The sequence below is a fragment of the Numenius arquata genome, chromosome 6, assembly GCF_964106895.1.
Source record: "Numenius arquata chromosome 6, bNumArq3.hap1.1, whole genome shotgun sequence".
In the NCBI taxonomy this organism is placed as follows: Eukaryota; Metazoa; Chordata; class Aves; order Charadriiformes; family Scolopacidae; genus Numenius; species Numenius arquata.
This window is the reverse complement of record NC_133581.1, coordinates 745,901-766,676: the sequence shown is the minus strand read 5'-3', so window position 1 is coordinate 766,676 and position 20,776 is coordinate 745,901. Positions and strand designations below refer to the sequence as shown.

Here is a 20,776-nt window from a genome sequence, read left to right as displayed (position 1 = left end):
TCACCGGGTTGGCTTTTAGAAACAACTGCGGGTTCCAGCACCAGCAGGACATCTCCAGAGAGTGACCTGGAGCCACTTCTAGTGTCAGTGTGGTCACCTTTTCTGTCAATGGCAACCGCAGCCCAGACCCTCCTCCCTCATTTTCCCAACCCGAGGTCCTAGAGAGCTGCTCAATTAAAAAATCAGGAGGGAATATTCTCGGCATCGTCACCTGCTGCTGCCAGCTCGCGCTTCCCTCGGGTTGAGTTTTGTTGGTGCAAGAACTCGGTGACCTCCCCCTTCCCCTGGGGGGGGGTGGGTGTCAGACTCTGCATTTATCAGTGTTTGTTGTCTGATTATTTTTATTTCCTTAGTCCCTCGCTGGCTTCGGTGCTGCCTTCTGCTGCTTCCCAGCCCCCTCTTCCCCTCTCCACGTTGCTCTGGCTGTCGCTTTGGGCGGTGACACGGGGGCGATGGCCCCTGTGCCGCTCTCTCGGGGCAGCACCCGGGTACATTTCTCTCCGATAGATTTAATGGGAATAGACAAAATAATATAAAGTATCTTCACAGTCATCACCAATCACAAGAAGGAAATGTATTGACTACAAAGCAGCCTGGGTACAGGCAGAGACACTGCACCTTTCTCTCTCTGTACGTACTGTTTCTGGTAAATACTCAGAAGCATCTTTGTTAGAGCCTGACATCACAGGTGAGACTGACAGCACCACATCTGTACAGGGAACCAGACTTATTTTTGGAGAGAAACTAAAAGGGACACTTAAAAGATGACAAAACCCACCCTCCAACAAGACACGGGACTTGTGAGTCTCCTATCGGTGACACACGGGTGATTCCCCCTATTTCTCAAGGCTTTAAAAAAAAAAAGAAAGGGAGAAGCACCGACTGAATAACAGCTGTCAGCGGCGGGGAGAACAGCACCGTTTACTGCTGCCCAGAGATAGGGAACAAGGAAGGATTATCAAGAAGCTGCTTTTAAAAATGTGTTTCCATAGAGGTCCGTAAGGAGGGTGGCATGAATCCAGGGTGAGTGAGCTCCCAGAGCCTCCCCTGCAATTCCTCTCCCAGCGAGCTCCCTCGACAGACGGACGCTGCCTCCCTCTATTGACCTGCTGAGGCAGAAAGCACAGGCTCGGGAAGAATCACTTTTATACGAACACGTGATTACACATTCCTTGATCAGCAGTGGGGGGAAAAGCCCTCACCAGAGTTAAACAGGATGGAAGAACAATTAAATACTGGGCCATATTTAAAGTCAGATAATTCTGTGCAAGTCTGTGATGAAAACAAGTTATTTGTAGCCTCCCTGGTCACCGCACTCGGTTTCCCGATAGAGAATCTCACCAGACCCTCTTTTGGAGGGGTGAAGAAGATAAAGCAGGTACAAAATGACCAACAAGAGGGAAAAAATCCTCCCCCTCCAGCCTACTCCATAATAGAGGGTTTGGCCAATACAGTAGGGGGGAACACTTACATAGAGAAGAATGTTAAACAGTTACACCGTCAATGATACCATGGCTTTAATGATTGCAACGATGGCTGCCTTTAGGGTTCCAAATTCAGGTAGGTGAAAAATATCTCTTCCTCCAGGCACAGCTCTGACTTAAACAGTGCAGACCTGAAGGAAACACCACAGTGGACTTTGCAGGAAAGAAAGAAAAAAAATAATAATGCCCAATTGAGTCATAAAAAAGTTACAAGCCAGGAAGAAAATTGGGTTCAGTGGTTTTATCTGCTCTGTTCTAGACCGTTACGTTTTCTGACGCTCCCAAACAACTGCTTTTTTTTGTTGTTTAATACGTGTCCTGATTAATTACAAACAAGTCACATTCAGACTGGAATGATTCAGTTGCTACAGGCTGGGAGAAGATCAAAGTGAGAGATTTCAGTTCAGCATATTCTGTGTCACAGACATTCTGCTCTTGTCCGTAACGGGTGGCAGTTGCTGTCGCTGCAGGTCCAGAGCTGGGGTTTCTTGTGTGTTGGGTGGTTTTTTGTTTTTAAATGACTAATTGGCACTTCCCCCCCTCCCCGCCCCGTTATTTCTATGGCTGGATACTCCCTCGGGGCTGGGACAAGAGCCAGCCTGTGGCACGGCTGGTGGTATCTCACTGCTCGGCAGCCGGAGGCTCTTCCTCGCTCTCCTGCTTCTCCGGCTGGGGCTCGGGAGGGATGAGGCACTGAACCTCCTCCGTGTTGATCGCCACTTTGTCAGGCTGCAGCCACCGCTTGAGGTGCTCCAGTGTGCTGGGGGGGAGCAGAGACACAAAGTGAAATGAGAGCAATGTATGAAAAAGCGTCTGGGAAACCCTCCCTATCTATTTCTTCCACCTCTGCGGGTGTTCCCGTTGCCACAGGTAAGGTCTGTCAGGAGACTGGTCCCTGTGCCAGAGGAGAAAGCGGAATCTTTCACTCTACAAAGACATTCTGCTGTAATTGGGCTTTTTCAACTATGGTTAGAGAAGTCTCACACTCAGATTTTTCTCAATGACAAGAATCCTCAGCAGGTACGTCAGCCTTTACGTTCTGGAAGCACCGGTCTGTCTCTGTAGCCAGAACTGCAATTCCATTTCCAGCTTTCTGGGCTGGAAGTAAGAAAACTAGTGCTAAAGCAAACAACCAAAAAACCCCACAACTGCCTAACTGTGATGAAGATCAGAAAATATAGCAGGGGAGGGAGTAGAACAAAGCCAAAAGAGGAAGCACGTATAAAAACGTGTGAGCATTAATAACAGCAAAAGATTAAAGAAGGAGAAGGCGGTATGTGGACACTCTAGAACCGTGACCATGCTATGGATTCTATAGGTGTTTATAAATATATACTGGCATAATTCCTGTCTTACAGCCTATCTTGCGATAACTGGTCTGACCAGAACAAACCCACCCCCTTTTTGTTTAAATGCTGGCTATAACCCTAGAATTTTAGTATTTAGTATTATAATTCTTAAATGTATGCGTGTGTGTGTGTGTGCTCATCTTCTGCAAGTGCCATCGGGCCACGCAATCCCGCCACAACAAAATTAACTTGCTCTTGCTCTTTCACAAGAGCAGAATTTCACTGGGTAATGTCCTTGAAATTATCTGCGTGCTTAAAAGCTAAGGCTTGTTTAATTATGTTGGTGGGTGAGAATCAAACACTTCGGCACCCTTCAGGAGTGACCTCTAACTTCGGAGTCCAATTCTAGGGAGGAGAATTTTTTCATGGATAACATCCCCAGCCTTTAAAAACAGCAGAGACAGCACATACGTCTACAAAAGCTTGTTTTTAAATTTAAATCACATTGAAGTTAACTGGTCAAAGAAAGAATCTAAAAACTCCTTATAAACATGGATTATTTTTCATACTTAAAACTTCCAAACTGGCTTAAGTAGATTTTCTTCAAGGGAGAAAAATAATCTTCTTTTCAGTTAGAGGCAATCATGAAAAATGTCAGCTCAGGAAGGAGAAAAATGGAGAGCATTATAAGTGATTGGAAATGTGAGATTGCTAAAGAAAAGGGCTCTCATCTTAATTCATCCATCATCTATGAAAGGGTAGCGGGTGAGAGAGCAGCAGCAGCATCGTGAGAGAGGCACAGAAGGGAGAGCCACTCAGGAAATCTAATCTCAGGGCTGGTACCAACCCCGTAACGAACTCAGATCCCACCTGGGGCTGAAGCGGTGCTTAACTGGGCCCTTACGCACCTGTGGGGAATGGCCTGGGCTTCGCTTTTGAAATTAAGCCTTAAAAAAAGCCATTGGACACACATTACACCCCCCCTCCTCCACAACAGTCTTCCCTACCCCAAATGTGACCCAGGACATTATCCAGCAGGTTCCAGTTGTTTCCACCCCAGTCTGAGGGATGCAAAAACCAGTGAACAGCACTGAAAGTTCAAACCCTACAGGCTCTGTGCGTTCCCTCTGGTACGATGCAAATGTTCATTATCAAACCGTTTCAGAAAGTCTGTGACCCCTTACCAAGCTGCAGTGAGGTGGCATTTTTGTCATAACCCCCTATCGCAACTCCTGACAAAACCTTAATTTTCAAGAGAAAAAAAAAGTGTGTTTGCCAACGCAGTAAGTGGTGATCCCTTCTCATTGACTTATTACCTCTCATCAGAGTCCTGTCCCTCCACGTACAACTCGGCCTCGAACTTCTCCTGCAGGAACCTGTCCCAGCACTCCTTCTTCGCCTGGGAGAGGGTGCGCAGCATGTCCTTGGAGGTCACCTCCTGCGACAAGCCTTTAATTCTCATCAGTCTTCTCTCTGCGAGGAGGCAAAGGAGAGGACTTGATTACCTTTATTCAGTTCTTCTGAAAGGGAAGAAAAGCAGTATCTGACTTCTATAGCAAAAAAGTTAAATTAACCTTTCAGGACCATGTCATATTTTAAAAGTGTCTTTTTCCCCCTGTAGTTCAGATCTACACGACTATATTTATTCTATGTGTACAAGAAGATATTTTTTTGGTGATGCTTCTGAAGGAAGTGAGGTTTATCCAGTCAGTTAACTCTGCCCGTTTTTGAGTTGTCTAACTTCCACGCTCACTGTTTGGTTTCCATGAAATCACACAGGAGGGTTCAGATCTCACAGGCATTAAGTTCCCACAGTTTCCATGCAAATCACACTAATTGTAGTGTGAATCCAAATAATGCCCAAACTGAGGAAAAAAAAATAATGCAAGTGTGGCAGTGTTATTAGTTGGGTATCTCATAACAGAGTGTGATATTGTGAGTTTCGCAGCCACAGGGGACGATGAGAAGCAGCTCCTTACCAGGCGCAGGGTAATCCAGCTACAAGACAAAGCTACAAGAAAGCAAATTTCATTAATTTCTCTGGTCACAAATTCCCATTATAATGGTTTAACTCCTTAAACTGGGTCAGGTATTGACTTGTAATCACACTTTTTATTGAGGAGTTCACCACTGGATGAACTGGGCTAGTTCGTGACACTGTGGGCCACTTTTTGGGCTTTTTGGAGGTTGTCTTGTGGCAAAGAATTGAGCTGTCACCGAAAGCCCGAGCAATTCAGATTTGAATTACCGTTATCTGTCCAAACATATCACCAGGCTGACGATTGCACAATCACTAATCCTGGCCAGGTACTAACCTAGACCAGGTTTGTACTTCTGTTGACTTCGCCAGAATATCCAAGAGAAACTTTGTGCCTGTGTCACGCTTTCATCCTGGCTGTGAGAAAACAGACACAGATCTCGTCTGAAGCCTGCTTGTAAAAATGAATCCACTGGCATTCTCTGAACAACTCGGAACTGCAGCAGTAATTAATACCAGAAAAGCAATTTATATCTTGTTGCTGTGGCACCCTTCATCTGATACTAAGAGCTCTACTTAGTGTACTCTGAAATAACAGCCTAAAACAGCAACTAAGGCATGACGGAAGCTCTAGCAGAAATAAAAGCTTAAGAAAACACTTCTGCCACCCGTTCCTCCGGGCCTGTTCCTGTCTGCAGCCTCCTGCGCACGCCAAGACAACTCTGGGCATGCTGCACTGCACACCAGGTTACAAACTGACCCAGGATAAAAATAACTCCACAGGAGGGAAAGAAGGGAAAAGAAGAGCCATAAAGATGGAATATTTTGCTATGAGCGGAGAGAGCGGCAGTCCAGCTGCTGGGGAGCAGGGGAACCTCAAAGCTCCCTCCTAACAGGCAACAGGAGCATCCTCCCCAGGGCTGGACGCTGATGAACAACGAGGCCTCTGCAGGGAGCTGGAAATACTTAAAAGAGGGCGACAAATTCTCTGGCCTTAGAGCTAAAGGCTGCAGCACTTAGTTGTGCTAGGGCGTTAGCTCCAGTACTGGTAACCTCATCATCCCTCCCATCAAGTGTTTCTATCAGCTGTTACGCTGTTCGCAATCAATTTATGGCGTTATAGATTATGCTGGAATGAAGAGAAGCAATTGTGCAAAGATAACCTGCATGATCTGTCATCTTAAAATACAGATTCTAGCAGGCGTGATTTGGGAAAGCATCAAAGTTCTCTTTCCCATACCTGTCCCCCTCCTGTCCAACGGGTCACAGAAAACGGGTCACAGAAAGAAATTTCACTTTACTCTTTCCACTCAGAAGCGTCTCCTGAGACTCCATAAAAAGGAATGAGACAAACGCTGGTAACACAAAAACACACAGGCTCTGTAATGAGTTCAGGATGCGTTTCCCCTCCCCAAGTCAACTACAGTGGAACTGCGTGCTGTTCAGAGAGAAACAGCAGCGTCCCTACCCCACTTATTTGGGGGAAAAAAACCCAACAAATTCTTTGGTTTGTACTTAATAAAAAGTTCCCTAGCTGAGGGAGCTATGACTGTGCTGCTCATTTCCACTGATGCGCTCGCAGTAAATGAGTCGGGTGCTCTATTAAACAGCTGTGAGACATCCTCCCACCCGCAGCTGTGAGCACTGTCACCTCAGCCGCAGCCATCCTCTGAGCACACGGAGCAGCCGAAGCCTCACCAGACACTCACCGAGGGACGCTAAATACACCTCGGAATCGTTCAGGGGTGCCCAGGGCTTCGGACTGGTTTGGGAAGAGGCATCGGATCCCCTGCCCTGGCTCCCTCCCTCGGCGTAGGAATCCGTGAAGGAGTCCGTGAAGGCGTCGGTGCCGTCCTTGTGCTGGGGGTGCGGCAGGCAGGAGCAGATTTCGGCCCAGAGGTCCTCGCCGGAGCGGGCCACCACCGAGTCCACGCTCTCGATCATCCTCATGGCGAAGTCCTGAGCGGGGGGGAATTAAACGATGAACAGCGAGCAGAAAAACCCCTCTCCCGGCCTCCCCCGTCCACCCTCCTCTGCCCCAGGCGCGTCAGCAGATGTTTTAGGGACACCCCCCCCCCGGGAAGCGCGGCCCCCCTCCGCGGAGTCACCACAGGCCCCGGCGGGTGGCGTTTGTACCCGGGGCCCGAGGGACCCCGCAGGGACAGGCCGCGCTGCCCCTGCCGGCACCGCGCCCCTCCGCCCGGGCCCCTGGTGCCCCCGCTCCCCGCGGCCGCCCGAGCCTCTCTCCCCGGGGACGCGCAGGGGACACGGCGGGGCCGCCCCGGTCCCCGCACCCGCCTGGGCCGCCCCGGTCCCCGCACCCGCCTGGGCCGCCGCCACCGCTGCAGCCGCCCGCACCGTAAACACTGGGACCCGCAGCGGCTTCTCACCGCCCCTCGATTGGCGTCCGGCTCCGGCCAATCGCCGCGCTCCCGCGGCAGGGAGAGGGCGACCATTGGTCCGCTGCCCAACGGAGGGCGGAGAAGAGGCGGGATGCGTGAGGGCAACTGACGCCCCTTCGGCGCCATCTTGGCGAAGGGCGGAAGGGTTCCTGCGCGGCGGAGGCGGGTGCGCCGTTACACCGGGCAACGGGGCGGCCTGGTGCGTCTGCGCGGGGCCGGTACCGGTACCGGCTCGGGGGGGCTGGCGGGGAGCGGGCGGCCGGAGCCTGCTCCGGGCCCTTCCCCAGTAAGGGCCGGCCGGACCGGGGAGGAAGGTTCTCCCTCGGCCGGGGCGCGGGGCTGGGCCCGGTGTCGGTTCTGTGGGGCTGACAGCCCGCCCTGCGCCACGCGGCAGCTCTGGCGCACTCTGAACGCTATAATAAGCGCAGGATTGTGCGGCAGTGAGGAAATACTAAGTTTTGGGGCCTGAATTCCCTCCCGGCAGGCCCCCCTCTCCGTGGGATGAGCTCTCTGCCGCCCGCCGCCCTCCTTGCACTCATGGGCCTGCTCTTCGCCAGGACGATGGCCTGGACTTCCAGCGGCAAGACGCACCCCGAGCTCGTCAACAACCTCTACAGTGAGTACCGGCACCGGGCTGCGCCTCCGTGTGCGGGTGTTTGCTGGTGTATAGCGACACGTCCTGCTGCTGTTCGCTCTGGAATGCTGGAGTTAACGATTGCCTGCATTTCAGCGTTTGTCCCGGTCTGAACTTGTTCTATTTATAATTGGAAACAAGATGTTATGCCAAAAGTGGCAGGAAAGACTATCATAGAACCATAGAATACTTTGGGTGGGAAGGAATCTTTAAAGCCACCCCCTGCCCTGGGCAGGGACACCTCCCACCAGAGCAGGTTGCTCCAAGCCCCCTCCAACCTGCCCTTGAACCCCTCCAGGGATGGGGCAGCCACAGCTTCTCTGGGCAACCTGGGCCAGGCTCTCACCACCCTCACAGCAAAGAATTGCTTCCCCAGATCCCATCTCCATCTCCCCTCTTTCAGTGTCAAACCCTTCCCCCTCCTCCTAGGGCTCCCCTCCCTCATCCAGAGTCCCTCCCCAGGTTTCCTGGAGCCCCTTGAGGGACTGGAAGGGGCTCTAAGGTCTCCCCGGAGCCTTCTCTTCTCCAGGCTGAACCCCCCCAGCTCTCTCAGCCTGTCCTCACAGCAGAGGGGCTCCAGCCCTCCCAGCATCTCCGTGGCCTCCTCTGGCCCCGCTTCAACAGGTCTGTGTCCTTCTGCTGTTGGTGGCCCCAGAGGTGGAGGCAGCACTGGGGGCGGGGGGGTCTCCCCAGAGCGGAACAGAGGGGCAAAATCCCCCCTCCTCACCCTGCTGGCCAGGCTTCTATCCACAGTCTTCCTTCAGCTCCTCTGGAGTGGTAAATAACGTGACACTTTTAAAAGGCTGCATAGCATGACGTTGCTCTGAGCCCATGGACGCTGAAGTATCTTCAGCCCGTGCTTCCCCTCCAGTGCAATGCCCTGGGCAGGGGGCTGGGATGCACTGAAAAACAGCTTTGAATTTCCCCTGCTGCTGCCAAAGCTGTTTTTTTCCCCTAGAAGACTTCCCTCGGAGATAAGGTGTGAAGGGATGTTGAACGTTTCTGCAGTCGTCACACTTAACTTTAGTTAACTCACGGTGCCAGCGCTCCTGAAACCTGTACCCGAGTCTCTGCTTTCAGGAGTGAAAGTGTGACTGGGTTTATCTCTGGTTACGTTTGGCAGCCCCAGAAACACTGGTCACTGTTCTCTGAGAGAGACTGGACCGAGGGCTGGGACAGTGATGAGATTTCATTTGATGTTGCAGAAACTGAAAAGGACGTAATTCCATCTGCAGTTTTGTTTTTTTGTCCCTTCTTAGAATCTTAACATTGAATTCTCCCAGTTCCACCCACTCCCTGAACTGTGCCCCCCCTTCCAAACCTCTTCTTGCTACAGGACGGAGGATCTAAGTCTTTTCTGTCCCTGTTTCCTTCCCAGAAAAAGGGATCATTAAATCCCAGCGAGTGTTTGATGTGCTCTTGGCTACTGACAGAGGTCACTACATCAAGTATTTCCCGTACATGGATTCTCCTCAATCTATCGGTGAGTACCTTAAGGCAAAGCATCACCGTTTTTCTGCTGTGCTCGTCCCGGGGACAGCGGGGCGTGTGATGGCAGGTCCCAGCTCCCCGTGCTGGGTGCTCTCTCCCCAAAACAGCAGCTGAGTCTTACGATGGGTCAGGTGGAGCAAACCCCAGCTCTCTTCCAGCTGTGGGATCCAGAGGAAATTTTTAGGGAAATATTTTTAGGGTGGAGTGGGGGAGAATAAAGAGCTGTTCATATTGGCAATTTTAATTGCCTTTTCTTTATCATCGCATAACTTTTGCCACTTGTTTCCTTTTAGGATACAAGGCTACAATCAGCGCACCGCATATGGTAAGATGAAACTTTTCACTTTTAACAGAAATGGAAAAAATTGGGGTTTTTCCCATTATTTTTTTTTTCTTAAAAACTACAGTAGAAAGGTGAAACGGATCCCGTGGACATGATTATCACACTTCTTTCTTTACACACTCTATATGTGAGGCTTCTTTGTTTTGAAGAAGAGTTTGCCGTATACTCTTTAAGTTGCTTTAAAAGTGTGCTTAGAGAGCAATTCCGTGCAAGTGAGGCTAACCATTAATATTGTGCATTTTTTGCATGAGACCTTTTTTCCTGCTGCTTCACATCTTACTACTGAACCTCTGAATGCTGTTCTGAAAAAGATCTTCCCGATCAAACACTTGAATTTCACTGGGAATGTGTCAGACAGAATGCTAGGCCTGCTGTGTTGAAACCAGAGCGGATAATGCTCAGAACAAGAGAAAGTCTTAGGAGGGGAAACTAAACCAGGCTGTTTCCCACCTTGTCCACGCAGCATGCCCACGCGCTGGAGCTGCTGAAGGATCAGCTTGTGGAAGGTGCAAAAGCGCTGGATGTTGGCTCTGGAAGCGGGTACCTCACGGCTTGCTTTGCCAGGATGGTAAGCTCTGTGGGCTCCAGCTCTGGCTGGTGAGGGGCATCAGGATGGGGGGCTTGCTGTGGTGGCACGGGCTTTTCGTGTAAACTCTTCCCAGACCAGCTTGTATAAACCCAAATACATCCACTTTTGGAATCTAGGTGGCTGCTGCACCTGCCGTGGGGTGTTCTGTTGTTAAACTTCTGAAACTATTTTCTGTGAAGTGCTAGAGAGCTGGTGAAGTTACTCCTCTTGGGAGGTTACTTAGTCAAGATCTGGCCCTGCCACAGAAGCTGCTAATTCTACCAAATAATGATTTCTTTGGAAATGAAGGATTACTCGGAATCCCCATAGGCAGTGTCTGTGTATCCCTCGAGTAGCTGATCCAACTGGGACCACTCACCCTTAAATCCAGGGGGCAGAGTATTTGCACCTCCTGTTTGGAAACTGCTCTTAAGTTTCCTCCTGGAAACTCTCCAATTCTCAGTAACTTGCCCTATAAAATATACCTCTCTGCTGTATAGGGGGTGTTAGGCGTTTGCTGTTTTTCTTTCCAGATGGGCCCGACAGGGAAAGCTGTGGGGGTGGAGCACATTAAAGAGCTGGTACATGAGTCCATCAGAAATGTCCAAGAAGATGATCCAACGTTGCTCAGCTCTGGCCGCGTAAAGCTCGTGGGTGAGATCTCTGGGTCCTGGTGCTTGTGTCCTCCTGTGAACGTGTGTTCCCTCAGGCTCCCATAAAAAAGACACTGAGGTGCTGGAGCGTGTCCAGGGAAGGGCAACGGAGCTGGTGAGGGGTCTGGAGCACAAGTCTTGTGAGGAGCGGCTGAGGGAGCTGGGGGTGTTCAGCCTGGAGAAAAGGAGGCTGAGGGGAGACCTTCTCGCTCTCTACACCTCCCTGAAAGGAGGGGGTAGCCGGGGGGGTTGGTCTCTGCTCCCAAGGAACAGGCGATGGGACAAGAGGAAATGGCCTCAAGTTGCCCCAGGGGAGGTTCAGATTGGATAGTAGGAAAAATTTTGACACGGAAAGGGTTATTAAGCACTGGGATGGGCTGCCCGGGGCAGTGGTTGAGGCACCATCCCTGGAGGGATTCAAAAGACGGGTTGACATGGTGCTTAGAGACGTGGTTCAGTGATGGGTTTTTATCAGAGTTGGGTTGATGGTTGGACTCGATGATCTGAAAGGTCCCTTCCAACCCAGACAACTCTATGATTCTCCGAGCGGTTGTTGCACTTTGCGTTGATGCTTGTCACGGTGTTGCCAGAAACCAGTGGCTGAGTAAGCCCCGTGCCACGCTCACCTGGTGTAAACCACTAATATTTAATGGTCCAAGAGGTCTTACCGTACCCCTTAGCTCCGAGTGTGTGGTGACTGCCCTCATTCAGCAAGAGATGCTCTTCAGAGCAGAGCGGTCGTACCCCTCTGGGTTTTGGTTTCTCTGAACGGGCCTGCGCAGGCTGTTGTGGTGTTTTGGGAGGGATAACTTGAGTCACCTCTTCCTGTGTCTGCAATCTCGGGCCCGCACAAAGCCACCGTGTCACTGAAAGGGCCTCCTGGCTTCGACTGTTCCCCCTTCTCGCATGGCTCCATTCCAGAAATCGCTCCCCCTTTTTAAAAAGTAAGCCAACAAAATTCAAATTCCCATCACAATCTTGTTGCAAAGTTTTCATTATTTGGATTTCAACTGAAAGGATATAGAAGGAATTATTTCTGCGTGGGGTTGTTATCATCAGAACAAGTGGTTTTTGCGTGGGGTTGTTACCAGAAAAAAAGTCAAAGGTCTTTTCTGGGTGTTTTTGCTCCGGCAGTTGGCGATGGCAGGCAGGGCTACCCCGAAGAGGCTCCGTACGATGCCATCCACGTCGGGGCAGCAGCAGCGACCGTCCCAAAGGAGGTGAGAGCGGTCCTGCTGGGTGTCTGTTGCCGTGGGGCTCCAGCCTCAGCAGCTGTGAAAAAACTAATAATTAGGGAACCTCTGGAAGCTGTTTTTTTCTGTCTGATACGGAGCTGCCAAGCTCGTGCTTTTCAAGGTGTCGCAACCTTCCCAGTACTGTTTATGTCTGTCGTATCTCTCTTTTCTGGCTCTGCTGATGCTGGTTTCTCTGCCCCCCCAGCTGCTGAACGAGCTGAAGCCGGGAGGTCGGTTGATATTGCCCGTTGGCCCCGAAGGCGCCAACCAGGTGCTGATGCAGTACGACAAAACCAGCGACGGGCAGATCGTGGAGACGCAGCTGATGGGTGTCATCTACGTTCCCCTGACAGATAAGGAGAAGCAGTGGCCTCGGTAAAAAACGTGCGCTCCCTGGAGGAAGGTTTCTCCCTCGCGGCTGTCTCTGGGCTCGCTGTCCCTGACCCTGCTTTTACCGACAGAGTCCTGGATCCCCAGCAGATGCTGGTGGTGAGAGAGAGGAGAAGGAGTTTGGCTGTGGAAAGGCACAGCAGGGGAGCAGGAGGCATTTTCTATTAGATGGGGCTTGCAGACTGAGGACTCAAGCTTTTTTTTTTTTTTTTTTGCTTTTTTCCTTCTTTTGGAGCTCTTTCATAAGCACGGTGGCCGTGGTGGTTCTGTCGCTGAACCGAAGCTGCGAATGGTAACTGTTGGTTTTTCTTTGCCTCAGGGATGAATTCTGACAGCGGGACGGATATCTCTAGAGGGACCTCAGGAAGCTCCTGGTGGCTGTGGAGGGTCTGGATGGGTTTGCTTTTTGAGCAGAAGGTTTCTCAGCGGAGGCTCTTGCGAGGGCAAGTCCTGCTTTCGCAGAGCTCACGGGGGAGGGATGGAGAAAGGGCTGTTTCTCCGGCAGCAGGAGCCGGGGGAGGCTCTCGGGGGCCGTGTCGCTCCCAGACAGTCCGTGGATGCCGACGCCTCCGACTGTCCTCCCCGATAAGCTGTAGGTAACACCTATCCACAGGGAATCCCCAACGCAGGCAGGAATACTTAAACCTTCACTAAAAATACCCTTTAATATTGACTACTGTGCCTAACGCTTGAAGAAAACGAGATGCCCATTCCTGTTTCAAGCAGCAAACCTACCCCCGTTCGGCCAAGTTTAATTAGGAGAGTGTTCTCTTCCTCTCGTGCATCAACTAATTCAATCGCTGGTAGCAACACCCAGAATTTGGGGGTTCAGAAAGATCCCGGTCTCAATGGAGGGCTCTTCTGGAACTGTGGGAATGGTGGAATGGCCACTTTTCCCGGGAAATAAAGGCGATCCCGCCCGGTGCCCTCTGCAGCAGCTCACATCCCGTGCCAGTTCTTTTCCTGTTGAATCGCCGTTTCCCCGGACTTTCCCCTCCCCCCCCCCGAGGCTCTATGGTTCCGTGGCCTTTTCTCTTTTTTCTTCTTTTTTTCTTTTTTTTTTCCCTAAGAAAACAGAATTAAGCTTCAAAACGTGAGAACTGTGTATCCTTAGGAACTGCTCATCCAATCGGAGCCCCACAAAAATTTCTAAATGACGTCATATCTATGCTAAATATTAAAAGCCTGGTTAGAAAGTGTGATTTTTTTTTTTTTTAGATTTTTTTGTTTGTTTTTTCCCCTCCAATGGAGGTCCGCACGCGCCTCTTTCCCGCGCCGGACCCTCACCTGGGCGGGGGGCTTTGGGGGCGGGGAGAGGCGAGGGCCGCGCGAGCGCGGGGAGGGGGCGTGGCCTGGCGGCGATAGGCCGCCCGGCCCTTACGTCGCGGCGCGCCGGCGCGCCGTGTTCCGCGCGGGGCGGTGCGGGACGGGGGCCCGCGTGGCGCGGAACTGGGCGCGGGTGGCGCGCCCGCTCCTTGCCCGCCCCGGAGGCGGCATGGCCGAGCCGGGCCAGGGGCGAGCGGGCCCCGGGGGCGAGGGGGAAGCGGCGCCGGCCCCCAAGAAGCGGCGTCTGGGGGGCGGGGAGCGGTACGTGCCGCCCCCGCGGAAGCTGAGCACGGGGGTGAGCTTCGGCCCCGCGCACTTCGCCGAGACCTCCTACTACTTCGAGGGGGGGCTGCGCAAGGTGCGCCCCTACTACTTCGACTTCCGCACCTACTGCAAGGGGCGCTGGGTGGGCCGCAGCCTCCTCCACGTCTTCAGCACCGAGTTCCGCGCCCAGCCCCTTGCCTACTACCGGGCCGCCGCCCGCGCCGGCCGCCTCCGCCTCAACGAGGAGCCGGTGCGGGACCTGGACATCGTGCTGAAGGTGGGCACCCCCCGGGGCCGGGGGCTGCGGGGGCCGGGCGCGGTTTCATAGAGTGGTTTGGGTGGGAAGGGACCTCTAAGGGCAGGGACACCTCCCACCAGACCAGGTGGCCCCAAGCCCCCTCCAACCTGGCCTTGAACCCCTCCAGGGATGGGGCAGCCACAGCTTCTCTGGGCAACCTGGGCCAGGCTCTCACCACCCTCACAGCAAAGAATTGCTTCCCCAGATCCCATCTCAATCTCCCCTCTGTCAGTGTCAAACCCTTCCCCCTCCTCCTATGGCTCCCCTCCCTCATCCAGAGTCCCTCCCCAGCTTTCCTGGAGCCCCTTTAGGGACTGGAAGGGGCTCCAAGGTCTCCCCGGAGCCTTCTCTTCTCCAGGCTGAACCCCCCCAACTCTCTCAGCCTGTCCTCACAGCAGAGGGGCTCCCGTATCAAGCCCCCATGGTGTGTGGTCAGAAGGGGTGGTTACACGGGCTGGATTCTCACTAATTTTCCATCTGTCTTGCAGAATAATGATTTTCTCAGGAACACGGTGCATCGCCATGAGCCACCGGTCACTGCCCAGCCCATCCAGATCCTGGTGGAGGACGATGAGGTGGTGGTTGTGGACAAACCTTCCTCTTTGCCGGTACATCCCTGCGGCAGGTTTCGTCACAACACGGTCATCTTCATCCTGGGCAAAGAGCACGATCTGAAGGAGCTGCACACCATTCACCGGCTCGATCGCATGACCTCGGGGGTCCTGATGTTTGCCAAGACAGCAGAGGTGTCCAAGAGGATTGATGAGCAGGTTCGGGAGAGGCAGGTGAGAGCTGCAGGATGTGGGGGTCTCCTGCATGGTATTTTCCTGAAGCAGGTCCAAAGTCAGCCAAATTTTTGGTCTAAATGAGCACAACTTCCCAAAACAGCTTGTGGTCCTCTTCCTGTTCTTATTGCATTAAGCGTGAGAAGCGTCAAGAGAAAGACTGGCTAAAAAATTAAGTGATTTTGGTTATATTAGATCAAAAGGAATCTCCTTCCCTACAGGGCTGTACAAACTGACTGGGGTTGTGCAAACCGGTTAGAGAGCGGTTTTAATTGTGAGCGGAAACGTGTCAGTCATCTAATACTGTTTCAGTTTTAAAAGTTTTGGAAGTTTTTCCCATTTTTCCGGTGGCTCTTGACGCAGGCAGAGCTGTAGCTGTTGGGTACTGCCTTCCAGGATCTGCTTGGAGGCCGTGAACTGACGGTCGCTGAGAGATGGCTCTTGAATTGACTATGAGGAAAATAGGCCAGGCCCTTGGGTTCTTGATTTCCTGACTCTTTGTGGAAAGCATGAGAGAAATTTGGCTTTAAATGGCTGGTTGTGGTTTTTTCCCTTTCCTGTTCACCTGTAATAAAATTCAGGTGGTATGTTGCCTACAAACGTATTTCATTGATGAGAAGGAGAGGAGGGGATGGGGCTGGGGGGGTAATCAGGCCAGGGACGGTTTTCTGTTGTTTTCTGAGCGTTACGGTTGTGTCTCCCCGTAGCTGGAGAAGGAGTACGTCTGTCGTGTGGTGGGGAAGTTCCCGGAACATGAGGTGGTCTGCGAGGAGCCCATCCTGGTGGTTTCTTACAAAGTGGGAGTGTGCCGCGTGGACCCCAAAGGGAAGTTCTGCAAAACCATCTTCCAGAGACTCAGCTACAACGGCAAGACCAGCGTGGTCAAGTGTCTGCCGCGTACCGGCCGCACGCACCAGATCCGGGTCCATCTGCAGTATTTGGGGCACCCTATAGTCAACGACCCCATCTACAACATGGAAGCCTGGGGCCCCCACAGGGGAAAAGGCGGCAAAATCGATAAAACAGACGAAGAACTCCTAAAGGCGCTGGTAGAGGAGCATCGTTCCAAACAGAGCCTGGATGTCTTGGGCATTTCGGAGGAGGACTTGAGCTCCAGCGCTGAAAATAAAGACTGCGGTAATTCAAGTGACCGCACAGAGTCTGCGCAGGCCGATCCCGTAAATGAGAGCTCCTGCCCGGCTGAGGACACTGAGGATCCCAAGGGGGACGCTGAGGATCCCAAGGGGGACGCCAAGGATCCTGAGGGAAATGACGTCGCAGCCTGTCTGCTGAACTCTGATAGCGACCTGGAAACGCTTGAAAAAAATAAAGAACTGGGTTCGTGTGAGAATCGGGAGGGACAAACGGGAGAAAAGGGTTCGGAAGAGAAGGACCCTTTATGTGTGGAGTGTAAGATCACCCGGCGGGACCCGTCTCCCAAGGAGCTGGTGATGTTCCTGCACGCCTTGCGCTACAAGGGGGCCGAGTTTGAGTATTGCTCCAAGATGCCCGAGTGGGCAATGGAGGACTGGGAGGAATGAGCGAGGGCTTCCGACGCCCACGGACATTGCTGGCCGGGAAAGCCTCCTGGAAAGACTAAAAGTTCACTTTTCAGTGTGGTTGAGGTGGACAAGCTGCCCGTGAGCTGGAGATGGGGTGGGAAGGGCTGTCTGGGGCCGGAGAACTGTCCTGGCTGCCCACGGGCACTGGGATAGAGCAGCAGGAAGACGGGGCTATGACGCTACAATTAGCCCTTCAGGGCAGCAAACATCACTGCGCACGGGCAGCTTTGCCTCTCACCTCGGCCTGCTCTGGGTCTGCTCTCAATCATCCACACAGATAATTAAGTGCGTGCACTTAAAAGTGATTTTTCCTCTGGCGCGCTAGGTGATGTGCTTGTGTCATGCTCAGAGCTGGGGGAGTGGCGATGGGCTGGTGTGCTGGGTGTCACGTCACACACATAACGATTCTTACTGTATTTTATTGTCAGGCTGATTTTAAAACCCCAACTTTATGACCGAGAGATGTTATCACCCAAATGTTACGCCGCAAGGTAAAATCCGAGCACTGTGGAGCCCATCTATTTTGTGTTTATCATTTTTCAACAAGGTAGAGTTCAAAATAGCTCTTTCACCATTGGTTCCAATAACGACTTAATTTAAAGTTAGTGACTGTAGGGAGGGATCTTTTTATGTTGGGCATATTTTTGGAGGTGCTCATCCCCGGGTTTTGTCTTTATGAGTTTTACAAGGAGGCTGATTTCGTAGATGGTTTGCCTTTCTGTTCTGCCCCCTCCCCTGTGACGTTTCTGCTGCCTTCTCAAAAACATCTTCTGAGAACTTCTCGATCTCCATCCCTCATGCCTCATCGAAAACATCCTTGGACTTGAGCAGAAACCCAAAGCAGAAATCCGTCTGCTGACTTCATTTTTTTTTTTTAAATTATTTTTTTAAACTGTACTGTAGGCGGGTTGTTTCTGATTGGTGCAGAATTGTTTTTAATATCACTTCAATGTGACAATCAGCTTTAAAGGAAAACAAAAGCTGTTTTATGAACCAAATGACTTTTTTTTTTAAAAATACATTTTATATTAATACATTGCCAGGATGATAAATACCACTATAGTTCTTTCATCAGTGTTTATATGGTCACTTCTTGGCCTCCGGGAGGGTTATTACAATAATTCTGCTGTCTCAGGTTCTGTTTTATTTTATTTTTTCCCCTTTCCCGTATGTGTCCCCGGTGGTAACGCCCAGCTCCAGGGACTGCTACAGACAATCGGAACCTGTACCCGGGGGGTGCTGTTTGAGGACAGTTTGCAGCCTCTGGTTTCTAGCGCTGTTGCTCCGTACCCCCCTCTCTCCACACCCATCCCCACACAGGGCGCAGGTACGGGCTTCTACACCTGTGAAATATTAAAGAAGCCTTTTTTAAAGGTGAAGAATAAACAGAATAAACCAGTGCTTACTTCTCGGGCTAGCTCGAAGTGGCCAAGTGATTTCTGTCTCTCCTGGATCATCCAGCTGATGTGTTGAATCTCTCCATAAAAGTTCACTCAGGCTTGAGCTTTGCTCTTCCCTGTCCTGCCCCGTCTCACGTGATTCTAATTTAACCAAAGGCTGGAATCTATGTTTTTCCTGCCATCGTGTATTAAGGGCAGGTCTAGTACTAAGCTACAGGCAGCTTGTTAGATGAAGGAGATAAAAGGTCCCCTGTGTTTGAGAGATGAGGCTAAAAGCTCGCGTCCTCCAGATTTTTCATGCACTGAAATACGCATTTCATGTAACTGTAAATGAAACTTGGGCACCTTAGGGTATAAGTAAGGGAGTCTGCAACTGTTAGTAGCTTTAGACGCAAGGGAAAGGTAGTAGATTTAGGGGCAACAGTTCTGAATTAGACTTTGAGATGTCCCAAGTTATATCGTCTGGTTTTTGTTTTGGGGTGGTTTTGGTTTTTTGGGTTTTTTTGTGGTGGTTTTTTTTTTTTTCCCTCTGCAAGAAATAAGCATCTAAAAGGGGTTTTACTGACTTGTGCCAGTAGATGGAGACTGGATGGCTGGAGGGCCTGGTGTGGAGCCAGAGCTCAGCGCTGTGTTTTTCCTTTTTCTATGCATAATGACTGCAGTGAGTATCTTTTAATTATCACACCGTGCTGGTCAAGAAACCCTTGGGGCTTCTGTTTTCAAGGTACTGTGAACAATGAAAACTTGTGGTTGATTTCACAAGGACCCTGCCACCAATTGCATCGCATTTCACTTTATTTCAGTTCAGAGCTGGTGTCCAGCCCATACCTGCTGGAAAATTGCAAAAGAAGTCGGTGTTTGCTGTTTTGCTAACAGGGAAGGTGTTACTATTAGAGATGCCTTGTGATAAATGAAAGGCTGTGAAAGGCTGAGGAACTTGGGTCTTTTTAGTCTAGAGAAGACTGGGGGGGGATCTGATCAATGCTTGTAAATACTTAAAGGGTGGGTGTCAGGAGGATGGGGCTGGTCTTTTCTCAGTGGTGCCCAGTGACAGGACAAGAGGAAACGGGCACAAAGTTGACCATAAGAAGTTCCATCTCAATATGAGGAGGAACTTCTTCCCTTTGAGGGTGGCAGAGCCCTGGAAGAGGCTGCCCAGAGAGGTGGTGGAGTCTCCTTCTCTGGAGACATTCAAACCCACCTGGACACGTTCCTGTGGGACCTGCTCTGGGTGGACCTGCTTTGGCAGGGGGTTGGAGGAGATGATCTCCAGAGGTCCCTTCCAACCCCATGTGATTCTGTGAAATTCCCATCTAAGGTTAGTTCTGAGGTAAACGTGGGGTGATTGTGGGCTTAAAGTTACCTGTACAAAGCGTGGGTCCTGGAGGAAGTCCTTTCTCTAGTGCGGTTGTATTTTGATACACCTTTTTGTGCCCCAGCAAAGGGCCCGGAGGATGTGCATCTTCCGGCAGATGATGCTGGCGGAGCTGCCCCGGAGATGGGGGAGCCCGAGGCCCCTTCCCGCGGCCATGGCGTGTCTGAGGGAGGGGCAGGGCCGTCTCCCGGCAGCTGGGGTTTCATTAACTTCTGCATCCAGACTTTTAAGAAGTTTAACTTATCGATGGACGAGGCAGAGAGGAAAAGCTTTCCTCTATCTCTTCAATACAATCGTTTAAGGATTTTAAGTCATTACAACTTCGTGAAAAGCAAGGCCGACTGCAGGAATTATTTTCCCAAAGCAAACGCTGACGCGATTTTCCATGACGCAGGGCGGTCGGTTTGGCCGGAGCTCCCTCAGCCCCTGATCCCTCAGATATTCACCCCGAGGTCCCGCCGGGGACCAGGCCAGCCCGAACGGGACGCTTTGCTGGGATTGCAAGGAGAGATCCAGGGGCGGTGTGTTGGCAGCGGTGCCGTGGCTGCTTCCTGAGCCGAGGAGAGGGATGGCGGCCGACCCCACGGATCCAGACCCCCGGGGCTGTGAGGCCTAAATCCTGGGACACCATCCTGCCACCACTGCGGCTGCCCCGGGCGGCCGCTTCGCTTCCCCGTCTTCCAGAAAGGTTTGAAGCACCTCCCCGGGGAGGCGGCAGCCCGAGGGGTGTCCCCGCGGGGTGCAGGCCTCGCCTGGGGCCTACCCCCACGGAGCGGCCTGTCCGCCTCTCTGCACGCCGCGGGACGCGGCCTCCGGCGGGGGAGGGAGCTCGGCGGAGCCGAGGGGCCGCGATGGAGCGGCAGCGAACGCCTCAGCGCCTGAGAGCTGGGGGAAAAAAAAATGCAATGGAGAAAAAAGCTTAACTTCTCGACGAGGATGGGATTCGAACCCACGCGTGCAGAGCACAATGGATTAGCAGTCCATCGCCTTAACCACTCGGCCACCTCGTCACGGCATCCCGGTACTTCGCCCGGCCTATAAGAAGGTGTGCCGACCGCTCCCGGCATCGGCTCCCGCCCGCCGTTTCCTCTGCGAGATGGCGCCGGCGGCTCGGCCCTTCCTCGGCACACCGCGGGACGAGGCCACCACACGGGGACCGAGCGACGCTGCGCGGCCCGGCCGCTGCCCCTCCGGCCTCACCGCCGCGGCCGCGGGGCGCGCTGGCGAGGGGGAATACCGAAATGGCAGGGAACGGGGTGATGGCGCGGAGGCCGCCATGTTGTACGGAGCGGTGGGGGG

The 20,776-nt window shown here is 52.2% G+C and overlaps 3 protein-coding genes and 1 non-coding gene across 9 annotated transcripts; 2 read left to right on the top strand and 2 right to left on the bottom strand.

Moving 5' to 3' along the window:
* Positions 1 to 496: 496 nt before the first annotated feature.
* Positions 497 to 7,150, bottom strand: CCDC32 (coiled-coil domain containing 32). 6 transcript variants are annotated; one of them, XM_074149966.1, is made up of 4 exons: positions 7,110 to 7,150; positions 6,461 to 6,710; positions 4,090 to 4,246; positions 497 to 2,244 (listed from the first exon to the last, which is right to left on the bottom strand). In XM_074149966.1, the coding sequence occupies exons 2-4, from the start codon at positions 6,699 to 6,701 to the stop codon at positions 2,106 to 2,108; spliced, it is 537 nt and encodes a 178-aa protein (XP_074006067.1). In that variant the 5' UTR covers positions 6,702 to 6,710; positions 7,110 to 7,150; the 3' UTR covers positions 497 to 2,105. The 6 variants fall into 6 exon arrangements, with proteins under 6 accessions (XP_074006067.1, XP_074006066.1, XP_074006065.1 ...); XM_074149965.1 differs by having other exon boundaries at positions 889 to 2,244; positions 7,073 to 7,141; XM_074149964.1 differs by having other exon boundaries at positions 1,156 to 2,244; positions 7,077 to 7,122.
* Positions 7,151 to 7,312: 162 nt separating this feature from the next.
* On the top strand, positions 7,313 to 13,668 carry LOC141466184 (protein-L-isoaspartate(D-aspartate) O-methyltransferase-like). Its single transcript, XM_074149962.1, has 9 exons — positions 7,313 to 7,352; positions 7,638 to 7,769; positions 9,166 to 9,270; positions 9,572 to 9,603; positions 10,085 to 10,189; positions 10,723 to 10,843; positions 11,977 to 12,062; positions 12,283 to 12,452; positions 12,787 to 13,668. Exons 2-9 carry the CDS (start codon positions 7,655 to 7,657, stop codon positions 12,797 to 12,799), a joined length of 747 nt encoding a protein of 248 aa, XP_074006063.1. The 5' UTR covers positions 7,313 to 7,352; positions 7,638 to 7,654; the 3' UTR covers positions 12,800 to 13,668.
* Positions 13,025 to 17,215, top strand: RPUSD2 (RNA pseudouridine synthase domain containing 2). Its single transcript, XM_074148645.1, has 4 exons — positions 13,025 to 13,059; positions 13,833 to 14,334; positions 14,844 to 15,140; positions 15,848 to 17,215. The coding sequence occupies exons 1-4, from the start codon at positions 13,025 to 13,027 to the stop codon at positions 16,679 to 16,681; spliced, it is 1,668 nt and encodes a 555-aa protein (XP_074004746.1). The 3' UTR covers positions 16,682 to 17,215.
* A 3,190-nt stretch (positions 17,216 to 20,405) lies between these two features.
* Positions 20,406 to 20,487, bottom strand: TRNAS-GCU (transfer RNA serine (anticodon GCU)). The gene has a single exon. It is a non-coding gene; the product is annotated as a tRNA-Ser (tRNA).
* Between the last annotated feature and the right edge of the window lie 289 nt (positions 20,488 to 20,776).